Source organism: Bos javanicus, chromosome 3 (genome assembly GCF_032452875.1).
Source record: "Bos javanicus breed banteng chromosome 3, ARS-OSU_banteng_1.0, whole genome shotgun sequence".
Lineage (NCBI taxonomy): Eukaryota > Metazoa > Chordata > Mammalia > Artiodactyla > Bovidae > Bos > Bos javanicus.
Window position 1 is genome coordinate 14,412,762 of NC_083870.1, and position 13,121 is coordinate 14,425,882.

Sequence of the window (13,121 nt, forward strand, 5' to 3'; positions counted from 1 at the left end):
ACTCTAGAAAATGCTTTCAGAATCAATTTAAGAAGGGCATGTCGGGCTTCCCTGGTGCTCAGTGGTAAAGAATCTATCTCCAGTGTGGGAGACCCAGGTTCAATCCCTGGTCTGGGAAGATTCCACGTGCAGAGGAGCAACTAAGTCCGTGTGCCACGACTACTGAGCCTGTGCTCTAGAGCCCAGGGGCTGCAACTACCGAAGCCCATGTGCCTAGACAAAGGAGAATCCATTGCCATAAGAAGCCTGAGTACCACAACTAGAGCGTAGCCCCTGCTCACTGCAACTAGAGAAAAGCCTGTGCAGCAATGAAGACCCAGCACAGTAAAAAAATAAATGAAAAATTTTTAAAGAAAGGGGGCCTGAGGATTGAGTATTTGCTAAGTTCCAGATGCTCTGCCTATATTATGTAATTTGATCCTGTCTATCCTATGATGTATTTTTGTCCTTATGTTATAGATGAGAAGTTGAGTAGCAGAGGGAAGTAAAGTAATTTCCCTAAGGTAATATAGCTATAAAATGGTAGAGCCAGTGATGCTTGATCCTGACAGTGTGGCAGATGCTGCTACTTGTCCCTCAAAATCATTCTCCTTTCTTCTTTCTTCATTTAAAGGCAGTTTGATTGGCTTTGTTACAGTCATGTAATCTAGATCTCAGTCAAGACATCTCCAATGCCTGACAAGATAATAAGCTCCATTGAGATAAGGAAGATTAACAAAACCTGGTTTTGTGCCTGAAACCTAGTAGGTCCTCTATCTACAAGTATTTTAATGAATCCTTAAAATCTCACTGTGAAGTAATTCACAGTGCAGTAGAATGCCTCTTATCTGACACGACTGGGACTAGATTATTTTATTTCAACAAACGTTCATTTGCCATCTGTCAAAGTGTGACCAGGGTCTTGCCTTTGAGGATAAGAACAAAGATTGTAGTTATCCATCTTCTTTCTTGCATAAACTTCACCACTTACATATCACCTGACAGTTTGAAGTTTGCTTCCTTAAGGTGGAACAAAAAATTGATGGTATATTTAAAGCAATCTGAGTGCAAAATTCACCTAGATTTTTATGATTTCCCCCAATTTGTAATAGTCTCTCCACTCATATCTAATTCAACAGCAGTTTTTAAAGTCACTCACCTGAATTGTGTCTTCTAAAGATTCAACTTAGTTGTCATAGAAACAGCTTGTTTCCACACTCTTAGTTCATCAGTTTAATTACGAACAACGATAACACATACAATTGGAATAAACACATTTGGTATCAAACACGAACAACTGTTGGTAAGCAATGGCTTAACTGGGGGAGTTGAACTGCACAGCATCCTACAAGGTACTCACTGCCTAGGTATGAATCTCAGCTTCACTTACTAGTTGTGTGACCTGGCAGGTAGACCACTTAACCTTTGTGCCTACTTTTCCTCACATGTGAAAGGGGATTCATCTGCTGTGAGGATTAAAGGAGAAGACACTTGTGAAGCACTTACAACAGGGTGTGGCATGTGCCAAGTTAGCAATGTTACAAAATACTGTTGTTGCAGCAGCAGCAGTAAAGCTGCTAGAGGCCCGAGGGGCCCCGCAGCCAGCATCTGCTTTTATTTTGTGGAGGAAGAGGAGTACATCAAAAGCTCTGTTAAGGTGTATCTTCTGTAGCATGAGATACACATTTCCCATATGAGAAAATGGAGTCAGTGACCCTAAAGTGTCTTAAACAAGATGTCATGCTTTTAAGAACTGGCAAGGCCAGATTGTGAGGTTTGATGCCAGAAAGACAGGGGAGAAATGTACCATCCGTTTTCCTTTTTTCTTTTCCCTATTGAATCCAAAAATCCCAATGAGAAGCACCCAGAACGCCTTGGTGCTAAGACTGGCAAGCCCTCGTGCAGCCTGCTCGGGGGCCTACTTGCAGACATTGCATTCCATGCGCATGCAGTGCTCACCAGAAATGACGGGGAAGGGGTTCAGCCCTAGAAGTCCCTGAAGTGTGCATGTTGGGAGGGTACTGCAGAGGCCATGCTGTGGCTAGCCGGGGATGGTCACATGATTATGCAGAAGCCAGACTCCATGGATCTCCTCTGAGGGTTCCTGCCAGGGGGTTCCCTGGGCTGTTTGAATGACCTGAAGGAGGCAGAGAGGGGCTTGCCAGTGAGAGTGACTAGGGAGAGAAGAGAAGGGAGCTTGCTCTGGCTCCAACTTCTGTAACCCTTTCTGGCCCTACCTCTGCTGGTGGGCTCCAGGGCAGTGGGGAGTATGCTGAAGCCATGCGTTCCCCCATTCAGCAGGATTCTCCCTTTCACCGAGGCCTACACTCAGGCCATGCAGGAGGCGGGGGACACTCTGGACCTTCAGAGCTGAGTGAAGGTTATGCAGACTGCTAAAGGGCAAAGTCAGAGAGGCTCAAAGCACCATGTCCCCAAGCAACAGACCACCTCTTCCCCCAACTTTAAGTGATCATGTTCCATTAAAGTCATCCAAATTCACATCCTCTCCTACTTCTTTTATCCATTCTCCAGGCTTCATCCCTCCTCCCAGGTACCTACCTATTGCCACGGGGCACGTTGGGTACCAGAAGGCCAGGGTTCTCCATTCTGAGGGGGCCTTGGCCTCCAAATGAGAGATGAGCCTTGGGTCTTGGGTCTGGATGGAGAGACAAACACATTCATCACGGGCCTCGCTGCCCCAAGAACCATCATGGGGGGAAAGAGACATCTTTGGGAGAAGAACCAGGAGGGTGGGTGTCAGGGGATGTTTTGGTCACTGTATGCAGAGGATCCCCCTGTATAGGGCAGGTGCTTAGCAAACTTGGACTGACTGGATGGGAATGATTCACCAGTGTGCCTGGTGCCTGGAAGAAAACACACTGAAAAGAAGACATCAGTGAATTCAAGTCACCAAGAAGCAAGGAACTCTGTCCTCAGAGTGCAAAGCCTTTGGGGGAAGAGCCTAGTAAGCCAAGGTGAGAAAAGCATCCAGTGCCTGGCATGTGGTAGGTGTGGAAACCTTGGTGCTCCAAGATACAGAGTTCTAGATGTTAGAAAAGCCTCAGGAGCAGGTGGGAAGAGGCAGATTCAGGAAAGGGTTTAGGCAAAATGGTCCAGGGCCTTGAGAGAGGAGCAGAAAGCGGGGAGGGCTGGTTCTGGCCTTGGGAATACGACGAGTGGGAGGGTGGGGTAAAGGAAGTAAGAGCACTCGCATTTGGGGGGCGGCGATGCTAGAAGCAGCTTCCTTAGACTCACCCTCCAGCCTTGGTGCCCGAGATGTGGGAACATTCGCGGATTCTTCCTCTTTCCCCTCGTGGTCTTCCTCTAACTCATCTTCCCACCCACCAGAAGATCTGTAGAGGCAGGAAACAGGGGGCAGAGTGGTACTCTGGCCAGCTCCCTTCCTACCCACTGTGCCAGGCTGTGACACCTCCCAACACACCCCTGAGACCACATCCATCCCTGAAGCTCTGCTTCCGCCCTGCTTACCTATGCTGCACTCCTGGTGTGCCCCTGCCTACCCTGGCTGGGGTCCCTTCCACCAGGCCGCCTCCACCTGGAGCCAGGGATCTCTCTGGAGCTGAGGTCTAGGAATAAAGAGGGGTAAATGGGATCAGTTTGAGAAAAATGGCTATCCCAGCTGTGGTTGTGGTGTGAATGTACGTTCCTTCCACACACAATGGCCCCAGAGAGACAGAGAAGTGCTAGAGACAGCTGGGCTGTGCCTTGTGTCTAAGGATGAAACTACAGGGCAAGGCCCTTTGTTCTGTTAAGGTCCCCAGGAGTAACTCTCAAGTTAGAACTCAAGCTCATGGACTATCAGACCCAGCCAGAGCTTGATGACCACCTCATCCTTCCTGGGGCCTCCAGGGACAAAGTCATAGAAAGCTGGTGGCCAACTTCGGATAGAACCCAGGTTTTCTGATGCCTAATCCAGTCAACTGCTTATACCAAGATAATTTTACCTGCAAACTATAAATATGATATCCTAGTCTTTCAAATAAGAGAGGACATGGATGAAAAAGTGCAAGTGTTAATCACTCAGTTGTGTCCAACTCTTTGCAATCCCATGGACTGTAGCCCACTAGGTTCCTTTGTCCATGGAATTCTCCAGGCAAGAATACTGGAGTGGGTAGCCATTTCCTTCTCTAGGGGATCTTCCCAAGAGAGGACATCAGTTCAGTTCAGTCACTAAGTCGTATCTGACTCTTTGAGACCCCATGGACTGCAGCACACCAGGCTTCCCTGTCCATCACCAACTCCTGGAGCTTACTCAAACTCATGTCCATCAAGTCCGTGATGCCATCCAACCATCTCATCCTCTGTCGTCCCCTTCTCCTCCTTCCTTCAATCTTTCCCAGCATCAGGGTATTTTCCAATGAGTCAGTTCTTCTCATCAGGTGGCCAAGTATTGGAGCTTCAGCTTTAGCATCAATCCTTCCAATGACTATTCAGGACTGATTTCCTTTAGGATTGACTGGTTGGATCTCCTTGCAGTCCAAGGGACTCTCAAGAGTCTTTCTTCTCCAACACCACAGTTCAAAAGCATCAATTCTTCAGCGCTCAGCTTTCTTTATAGTCCAACTCTCACATCCATACATAACTACTGGAAAAACCATAGCTTTGGCTAGACAGACCTTTGTCAGCAAAGTAACATCTCTGTTCTTTAAAATGCTGTCTAGGTTGGTCATAATTTTTCTTCCAAGGAGCAAGCATCTTTTAATTTCATGGCTGCAGTCACCATCTGCAGTGATTTTGGAGCCCAAGAAAATAAAGTCTCTCACTGTTTCCATTGTTTCTCCATCTATTTGCCATGGAGTGATGGGACCAGATGATCTTAGTTTTTTGAATGTTGAGTTTTAAGTCAGTTTTTTCACTCTTCTCTTTCACTTTCATCAAAAGGCTCTTTAGTTCCTCTTCACTTTCTGCCATAAGGGTGGTATCATCTGTGTATCTGAGGTTATTGATATTTATCCCAGCAATCTTGATTCCAGCTTGTGCTTCATCCAGCCTGGCATTTCGCATGATGTATTCTGCACAGAAGTCAAATAAGCAGAGTGACAATATACAGCCTTGACGTAATCCTTTCCCAATTTGGAACCAGTCTGTTGTTCCATGTCCGGTTCTAACTGTTGCTTCTTGATCTGCATACAGATTTCTCAGAAGGCAAGTAAGGTGGTCTGGTATTCCCATCTCTTGAAGAATTTTCCACAGTTTGTTGTGATCGACACAGTCAAAGGCTTTGGCGTAATCAATAAAGCAAAAGTGGATGTTTTTCTGGAACTCTCTTGCTTTTTTGATGATCCAGTGGATGTTGGCAATTTGATCTCTGGTTCCTCTGCCTTTTCTAAATCCAGCTTGAACATCTAGAAGTTCATACACTGCTGAAGCCTGGCTTGGAGAATTTTGAGCATTACTTTGCTGGCATGTGAGATGAGTGCAATCGTGTGGTGGAGACATAAAACCCAGCAAATAAATATAACAAATATTCAACCATAATTTCAATTCCTTGGGTAAGTAGGTTGCCTGAGAAATCTCAAAGTGTGAGGGAAGAGGCAGTTGAAGAGACATTGACCTGTTGAGAGAGGATGGGAGGTAGACAGGGAGGGAGGAGGAGTTCAGAGAAGGAGGCGCACGGGTAGAGACCCACAGAGAACTGTCCCCTAGAGAATGAGAGGAGAGAGAGCACATCCTTGGAGCACTGCTCCCATCCTGTGGCTCTTTGGGGAACTGCAGCTAGAGAAAAAACCACGTCCTGCAGGTCTGGCTCAGTTACCTTTGATGGTGTGCGTGCATACAAGTGTGCTCAGTCATGTCTGACTCTTTGGGATTCGATGGACTGTAGCCCACCAGGCTCCTTCTGTCCATGGGATTATCCCAGCAAGAATACTGAATGGGTTGCTATTTTCTCCTCCAAGGGATCTTCCAAACCCAGGGATGGAACCTGTGTCTCATGGGGCTCCTGCATTGGTAGGTGGATTGCTTACCACTGAGCCACCTGGGAAGCCCCATCTTCAATGGGGCCTTTGGCCTTCACCCACTGGGCTAGTTACCAATCAGCCAAAGCCCTAGCACAGCCCTGGTGTTGGGGACGTGCCACAATCCCCCACCCACCTCCCCACCCCCAGGTGGCCTCTGGAAAGTGGTATGTGCCCCACACATAGGCCCTGGGGCAGATGAACACAGATGAGCAGTCAAGTGCAGCATCCTTGACATCAGCTCCACTTATCACCACCCCTTTCTCCGGGTAACCTCCCCTCCACCCACTACTGCTTGTCTCAGGTGTCATCTCACCAGGGTGTGAGTCGGAAGCAGTCCACCCCGGGCCAAGTGGGTCCTTATGGCATCTGTCAGCTTGGCCACCAGCCGCTCTCGCACAGAATCTGACTCCTTCTGGGGAGAGAGTGGATAATGGGGTAGTGGGAAAAGCCTGGGCTTCAGGACCGGGGAGGAAATAGAAGAGGAGGAGGGGAGGGGCCTTTGTCTCTTCTCTTCTCTAGCCCATCCCCATGCCTTTGCCAGCATCCTGCCACCGCCTACCCAGAACCATGGACAGAGGTGGGTTCTTCCTCACAATAGTGTCCCAGGACCCAGCACACTGTGTGCCCAGTGCACATTTGGTGGGTGAATGGATGGTGGGGAGAGACAGGAATATTAGCTGGAGAAAGCATGTCAGGAGAGCAACTGGAGGGCTATTGGGAAACAGTTCGATTCTGGGATGGAGGGTCTCACCGGACTCCGGGCCAGCGCTTCCTTATAGTACTTCAGAGCCTGGTCATGCTGTCCCAGTCTGGCTGCAGCAGCCCCCAGACCCTCACAGGCCTGCCACTGCCCCTTCACGTCCCCTGGGGAAGACAGTCTGAGAAGTCCTCCCCTGGCTCCCAACCCCACCAACCTTCCCCTCTAGAGGTCCTCCCACCAGCCCCAAGGATCCTCAGGCTTTGCCCCACCCCAAGCCGCCTGCAAGCCGCTCCCCTCACCAGTGTCCCGGGCAGCCTGCAGAGCATGTAGGTAGTTGTCTCTGGCGGCCTTGTGGTCTCCCAGCTGGCTCACTGCAAATGCCAGGCTGCCAAAGCTCCAGCCCTGCTCCCTCCGCTGCCCCACAGAGCCTGGGGACAGAGCCCACCCCATCCTAAGAGAGGACTTGGCCTGCTGGGGCATCAGAACCCTGCCCCCCAACGAGGAAGGGAGGGTTGCCAGGAGTCTTGGTGTGCAACCCTGGCACACCTCTAGAGGCACCATGAAGGCTTGAACTCTTGAAACCCAGCCTGAGTTTTGGTCTGAATGCCTCCCCAGGCTACTCTGAGCCACATAAAAACCCAGGGAGGCAGGCAAGGCAGGTATTAATAGCTTCATTTTTATACACGTGCAACCTGAAGCTCAGAAAGTGAAAGTAATGTGCTGAAAGTCACACAATCATTTAGAAAAAGCACTGGGCTCCATTTCAGGCCTCCCCTTCCAGCTAGGTTCTTCTCTCTGCCCATTGCTGCCTTCCCAACCCCAGGCTTCAGCCTCTGGGCCCATAACCCTCTGTCCTGCCTGGCTATACCACCCCCACTCTCTCTTCCCTGGTTCTGGACTTCCCAGTCTAATTAGTTCTAAAGTATAACCACAATTAGCTCTAGAGTTCCAGCCTTGGGGCCCCAGCTGGAACCCCCCTCTTAGCCCCTCGGTCTCAGTCTCACTCCCCAGTCCCTGGTACCCACCGTGCAGGTCGGCAGCCTTCTGGTGGAGCTCCCGGGCTTCCTGATAGTTGCCGAGGGCATTGTGGACCATCCCAAGGTTCCTTAGCACCGTGGCCTCCTCTCCTGGCTCCCGGCACAGGGGCAGGGCTTGCAGGAAGGCCTCTACTGCTAGCGGGAACAGCTGGAGCTGGGAGTAGCCCAGGCCTAGATCGTTATAGAGTTGCCCTAGAGGGCATGGCCAAGGTCACTGGCCAGATGCTGCTGAAGCTGTACTGGTGCAGCCTCTGTCCCACTCTCCCAGGGTTCTCCCAGCCCCTCCCAGCCCTCAGAAAGGCCTCTGCTTCCACCCCATGTCTCAGAGTATCACCCGGTCAGAAATCCCCCAGATCCCACACCTTCTCAGCCCCAAGGCCTCACCCAGCAGTCCCCGCTCAGTGCTTCTCTCAGCAAGCCTCCGACTTTCCTCCAGCACCTGCATGACTTCACCCGCCCCATGCTGCCCGCTCTTCAGCATACACCCCGCTGCAGCCCCCAATGTCAGGGCTGCAGCCTGGGGCTGCCCTGCTTGGGCATAGGCCCGGCTCGCTTCTTGCAGGCAGTGGGCTGCTAGCCCAGGCTGTCCCAGAGCTCGGTAGCAGGCTCCCATTTTTGCCTGGGCTTGTCCCTGGTCACCTAGTGGCTGGTAGTGGCACAGAGCCTTGTGGTACCAGGCCAAAGCTTGAGGCAGGTCACCCAGGGCATGGTAGGCCAAAGCCACATTGAAACACTGGTCGCCATGACACCCGCCCTGGGCCGTCTCTTGAGGTTGAGCACGTAGGAGCAGCTCAAGGCCTCTGGCTGGGTCCCCAGTCTCCACGTAGGCAGCCCCCAGGTTGAAGGCACAGGCCCGGAGAACAGGGGTGTCTCTGGTTTGTGGTGACTTGGAAGCCAGGAGGAAGGCCCTCTGGAAGCTGGTCAAGGCCTCATGGTTCCAGCCAGCCAATAGGGCCCTGTGGCCAGCCCTGGTGAGGGCTTGGATGGTGGCCTCTTGCTGAGGCCACTTTCTTTTCTTCTTTTTCTTCTTGGAGCTTGAGGACGAGAGTGAGGGTTCTTGGGGGGTATCCTCAGTGTTGAGGGAAGACATAGTGCTGACAATAGGGAGCAGAGGAGTCAGTATGTTATCTTTGGTCTTCCAAAGGACCACTGTCCCTCTATAGCAATTCAGCTCTACTTCTGCCCTGGTGTGACCCTCAGGGTTTCAAGGATTTCTCTCTGCCATCTCACTTTGCTCCACCTATCCCATTGGACACCACATCAACTCTCACTCCAATGTCCTGACTAATTGCTCATCCTCCAAGACTCATTTTAAGACAAGGAAGGGGCAGGGCACAGTCTTTAAAAAAGTGACTTAGCCTGAGGACACAACATAAACTGATTAGAACCAACTGGGTCCAAGATGGCGGACTCAACTTCCACTTGACCTTGAGCCTCAGTATACTCTCAATGTAACACACCCCGGGTGCCATGATGGTTCTAAGGATGACCACGAAATGTCAAAAAGTGGGTGTGGCCCAATTCCTTGAAATCCCCACCCCTTTTCCAAAACAACTGGAATACTCCTCCCAATCATTAGCCTGTGTAATCACCTCAATACTAACAATACCCACCAAGAGCCTATGTAAAAATTGACAACCCCACACACTCTGTCTATGGAGGGTGTTTCTTCCCTGAATAAACCTTCTTTCTCTTTACTATGGCTCAACATTGAATTCGTTCCTGCATGAGGCTAAGAACACATACTTGGCATCCACCCCAGGGACTCGGACCTGGGATGTGACCATCCTCTCTCGAACCACTCTCTTTCTTGCAACAATTTCAAGTAACAGCTTCCTTCAGAAAGGCCCTCCCCTCAACCAACTGGGTCCTTCTTCTGTACTCCCATAGTGCTTATCTGTCCTTAGGTCTTTTATGGCATTTTTCACACCGGGTTAGGGTCGTTGACTTTCTTGACCATTTCCCCTAAGAGATTTGGAGCAACTTGAATGTTCTAAAACAGTAGATTCTCAAAATATGTTTCCCGAATGAGACGAAAAAGTTGTGGAGATGGATGGTGGTGAAGGCTGCACAAAAATGGGAGTATACTTAATGCTGCTGAACTGTAAGCTTAGAAAAGGTTTAAAATGGTGAATTTCATGTTATATATAGATTTTTGCCACAATAAAAAAGGTATACTGAATGAATAAATGAATGGATGAACGAACAGAGCACATACAGGGCCTCTGCTCCACCATCTCCTTCACTTGGTGCATCCGAAGACATCCACTCATAATCTACATACTCCTGCTGTCTAATCTCAAGGTAGAGTTCAAGTCAGTTCGACAAAAGCTCAGTGCACTCCTGCTGTATGCCAGGAGCCATACAAGGCACTAGGGGCACAAAGCTGACTAGGCCATGTAATTGGCGACGAGCCAACTTTCAGGAGCAAGGCTTCTGTGTCTCCGTTTACTGCCTACTCCCTATCTCAAGGGGAACCTCTCTCCCCGCTACCTCCTTGACTTTCTGTCTGCTTGCTAGTTTTGGTCGCCTAACATCCTGCTGTTGTCTCCGGGGCACTGTTAAACCCAAATATATTTCTCGCGTCAGCATGTGTTTCTCGTTAGTATCTCTCCCCAAGAACGGCAAAGCCTTTTTCCTGAATTCTTCTCCCAAGAGATGGGAAAAGGAGTGGAAAAGGCCTAAGAGCTCAGTTCTCAGTCCCTCCCATTTTCTTCTTCTTCCCTGCTGCTTTTTTTTTTTTTTTTTTAGGAGAAGCAAGCAAAGGTGATACATTCTCTTTTTAAAGAAACTACCCCTGCTCCTAAGAGCACCCAGAAATTCTGTCTTTTTGAGGCCCTCCTTCCTGGGCATTCCTGGCTACCCCCACACCAGACCTTGGGGCCCCAGGCACAGGCGCCTTACCTTCTTTGATCTTCTCTGTAGCTGACTTTCTGGAATGGTCCCTCTGGCTAGGATTACCTCTCTCAGCTCTTAGCTCAGAGCCCCTGGGGTTACCAGACAACCAGGTACCGCCCTCAATGCCTAGGGAATTCTTTGATTGACAGCTCAAATATCCTATCTTAGTGCTGAACTCTGCTGGTGCTTGGGCACAGAATACCTGGATTTCTTTGCCCTTCCTGCCTCACCTCTCCCCACTCTTGCAGACACATGCTTCAAGTCCTTCACTTCAAGCAAGAATCAAAGCAGCAAGGGCTTGTTGCTAGTTATAGCTTCAAAGATCATCTATCACATTCCCTCATTTCACAGAGGAAGGGACCTCAGAAGAGCAGGTGTGCCTGAGGTCACAAAGCAGTCATGAGGCTGAGATTAGAGCCCAGGTTTTCTGATTCTGGGCTAACTAGCCTAAGGTCCTTTCCACTAACCGTGATTGCAAGTTTTAATGAGGCGTGGGTTGTCCCAGCAATGAACCCTTTCACACACACACGAACACACTCATACACTGTGCTTCTGTGTGGTAGTTTTACATTTGGGAAGAGGGTGAAAAGTTGATGGTCAGGAAAAGCCTGGAGATCAGAGGAGCCTCTCTGCCCCCGGACTCCTTTTCCCAGCTCCACTGATCTGCAACCTCCAGGTTCTGCTTAATGAGAGAACAGCAGGACCCAGGAAAACCAGCACCTCCTGCCCTAACTCACCAAGGGTGGCCTGCATCAGAAAGCAAATGTCCTCATTTATCTAGGAGAAAGGCCTCTTTTAAGTAGAGAGGCCATGGCCAGAAACACAATTATAAGGAAGTAGTTGGGCTCACCTGCATTTGCCAGGCAGACTTGGTTGAATGCCTGCTGTGTGCAAGCCTAGTGCTGTGTGCCACAGATAGTGCCCATGCCTGAGGTGGGCTCTCCTAGCTGCCTGCGGCTTCTGCCCATGGGCTGGGCCTTCAGGATGCTACCACAGCATAACCAGAGTCAAATATGCTGCTCAGTCTGTTGCTCACTGAGCAGCCTCTCTTAAAGGAATAAAAATGATTTGGGAAGGGGGAAGGGACTGACACTGATCTCACCAAGGTTCCAATGACCTCTTAATAATCTAGTGATCATTTCTGGATCATTTTTCTTGTTTGATTCCCTGCTGTATCTGACATATCCTTGCAAATCTCTGCTTACATGGGTCCATGAGCCACTGTGTCCTGGCTGTCTTTCTCCTGTGCTGACAACTCCTTCTCCATCTCCTTTGCTTGCCTTCTGTCCACTTTTTTTTTTTTAATTTTTATTTATTTGGCTGCACCAGGTCTCAGTTGTGGCATGCAGGATCTTCAATCTTTGTTGTGGCATGTGGGACCTTTCGTCGCAATATGCAGACTCTTTAGTTGCAGCATGTGGGATCTAGTTCCTTGACCAGGGATGGAAGCCCTGTGCCCCTACTTTGAGAGCATGAAGTCTTAGCCACTGGACCACCAGGCTGTCCACCTCTAAAATACCAGTGTTCCCCAACACTCTGCCCTTTGCTCCTTTCTTATTTTATATACTCTTCCTCAAACACTTACTTCATCCAGTCGTCTGAATTTTTTTAACTGAAGTATCATTTATTTATAAACCTATGTTAGTTTCAGGTATACAGCATTGTGATTCAGTATTTTTGCAGATTATTACCTATTATGTGCTGTGCTTAGCGGCTCAGTCATGTCTGACTCTTTGAGATCCTTTGGACTGTAGCCCACCAGGCTCCTCTATCCATGGGGATTCTCCAGGCAAGAATACTGGAGTGGGTTATGCCTCTTCCAGGGGATGTATCCTATTATAGGCTATTATAAGATATTGGGTATAATTTCCTGTGCTATACAGTAAATCCTTGTTGCTTTTCTATTTTATGTATAGTAGTTTATATCTGTTTCTCTCATACACTTAATTTGTCCCTCTCCTCTTTGGTAACCACAAGTCTGTTTTCCGTGTCTGTCAGTCTGTTTCTTCTTTGTATATACATTCATGTATTATTTTTTATATTCCACATATAAGTGATATCATATAGTTTTTGCCTTTTTCTATTTGACTTATTTCACAAAGCATTATTATTTCACTGCTCTTAACAACAGCAATTATCTGCTCCCTCTGTGTATCACTGACCTCTGAGTTACTTGATTATGTGTTTATCACTCAAGCAAGTTTCTTTAGGGCATTAGCTATGTTTGTTTATCTCTACATTGGGCTTCCCTGCTGGTGCTAGTGGTAAAGAACCCGTCTGCCAATGCAGGAGACATAAAAGATGCAGGTTAGATCCCTGGGTCGGGAAGATTCCCTGGAGGAGGGCATGACAACCACTCTAGTATTTCTGCCTGGAGAATCCCATGGACAGAGGAGCCTGGCGGGCTACAGTCCATAGGGTTGCAAACAGTTGGACACGACTAAAGCGACTTAGCGCGCACGCATCTCTGCATCAGCACCACGTTGATCAGCGCATAGCACAAAATAGGCCCTCAAATTAGCTAGA

At 49.0% G+C, this 13,121-nt stretch overlaps 1 protein-coding gene across 4 annotated transcripts; it reads right to left on the minus strand.

Annotated features, from left to right (window-relative positions):
• Positions 1–1,197: 1,197 nt before the first annotated feature.
• TTC24 (tetratricopeptide repeat domain 24) lies at positions 1,198–11,433 on the minus strand. 4 transcript variants are annotated; one of them, XM_061403400.1, is made up of 11 exons: positions 10,602–11,433; positions 8,082–8,791; positions 7,686–7,889; positions 6,960–7,088; positions 6,712–6,824; positions 6,274–6,369; positions 3,469–3,566; positions 3,235–3,332; positions 2,539–2,635; positions 2,217–2,372; positions 1,198–2,116 (listed from the first exon to the last, which is right to left on the minus strand). In XM_061403400.1, exons 2-11 carry the CDS (start codon positions 8,785–8,787, stop codon positions 2,035–2,037), a joined length of 1,779 nt encoding a protein of 592 aa, XP_061259384.1. In that variant the 5' UTR covers positions 8,788–8,791; positions 10,602–11,433; the 3' UTR covers positions 1,198–2,034. The 4 variants fall into 4 exon arrangements, with proteins under 4 accessions (XP_061259384.1, XP_061259375.1, XP_061259395.1 ...); XM_061403391.1 differs by having other exon boundaries at positions 6,274–6,372; XM_061403411.1 differs by lacking the exon at positions 6,960–7,088 and having other exon boundaries at positions 6,274–6,372.
• Between the last annotated feature and the right edge of the window lie 1,688 nt (positions 11,434–13,121).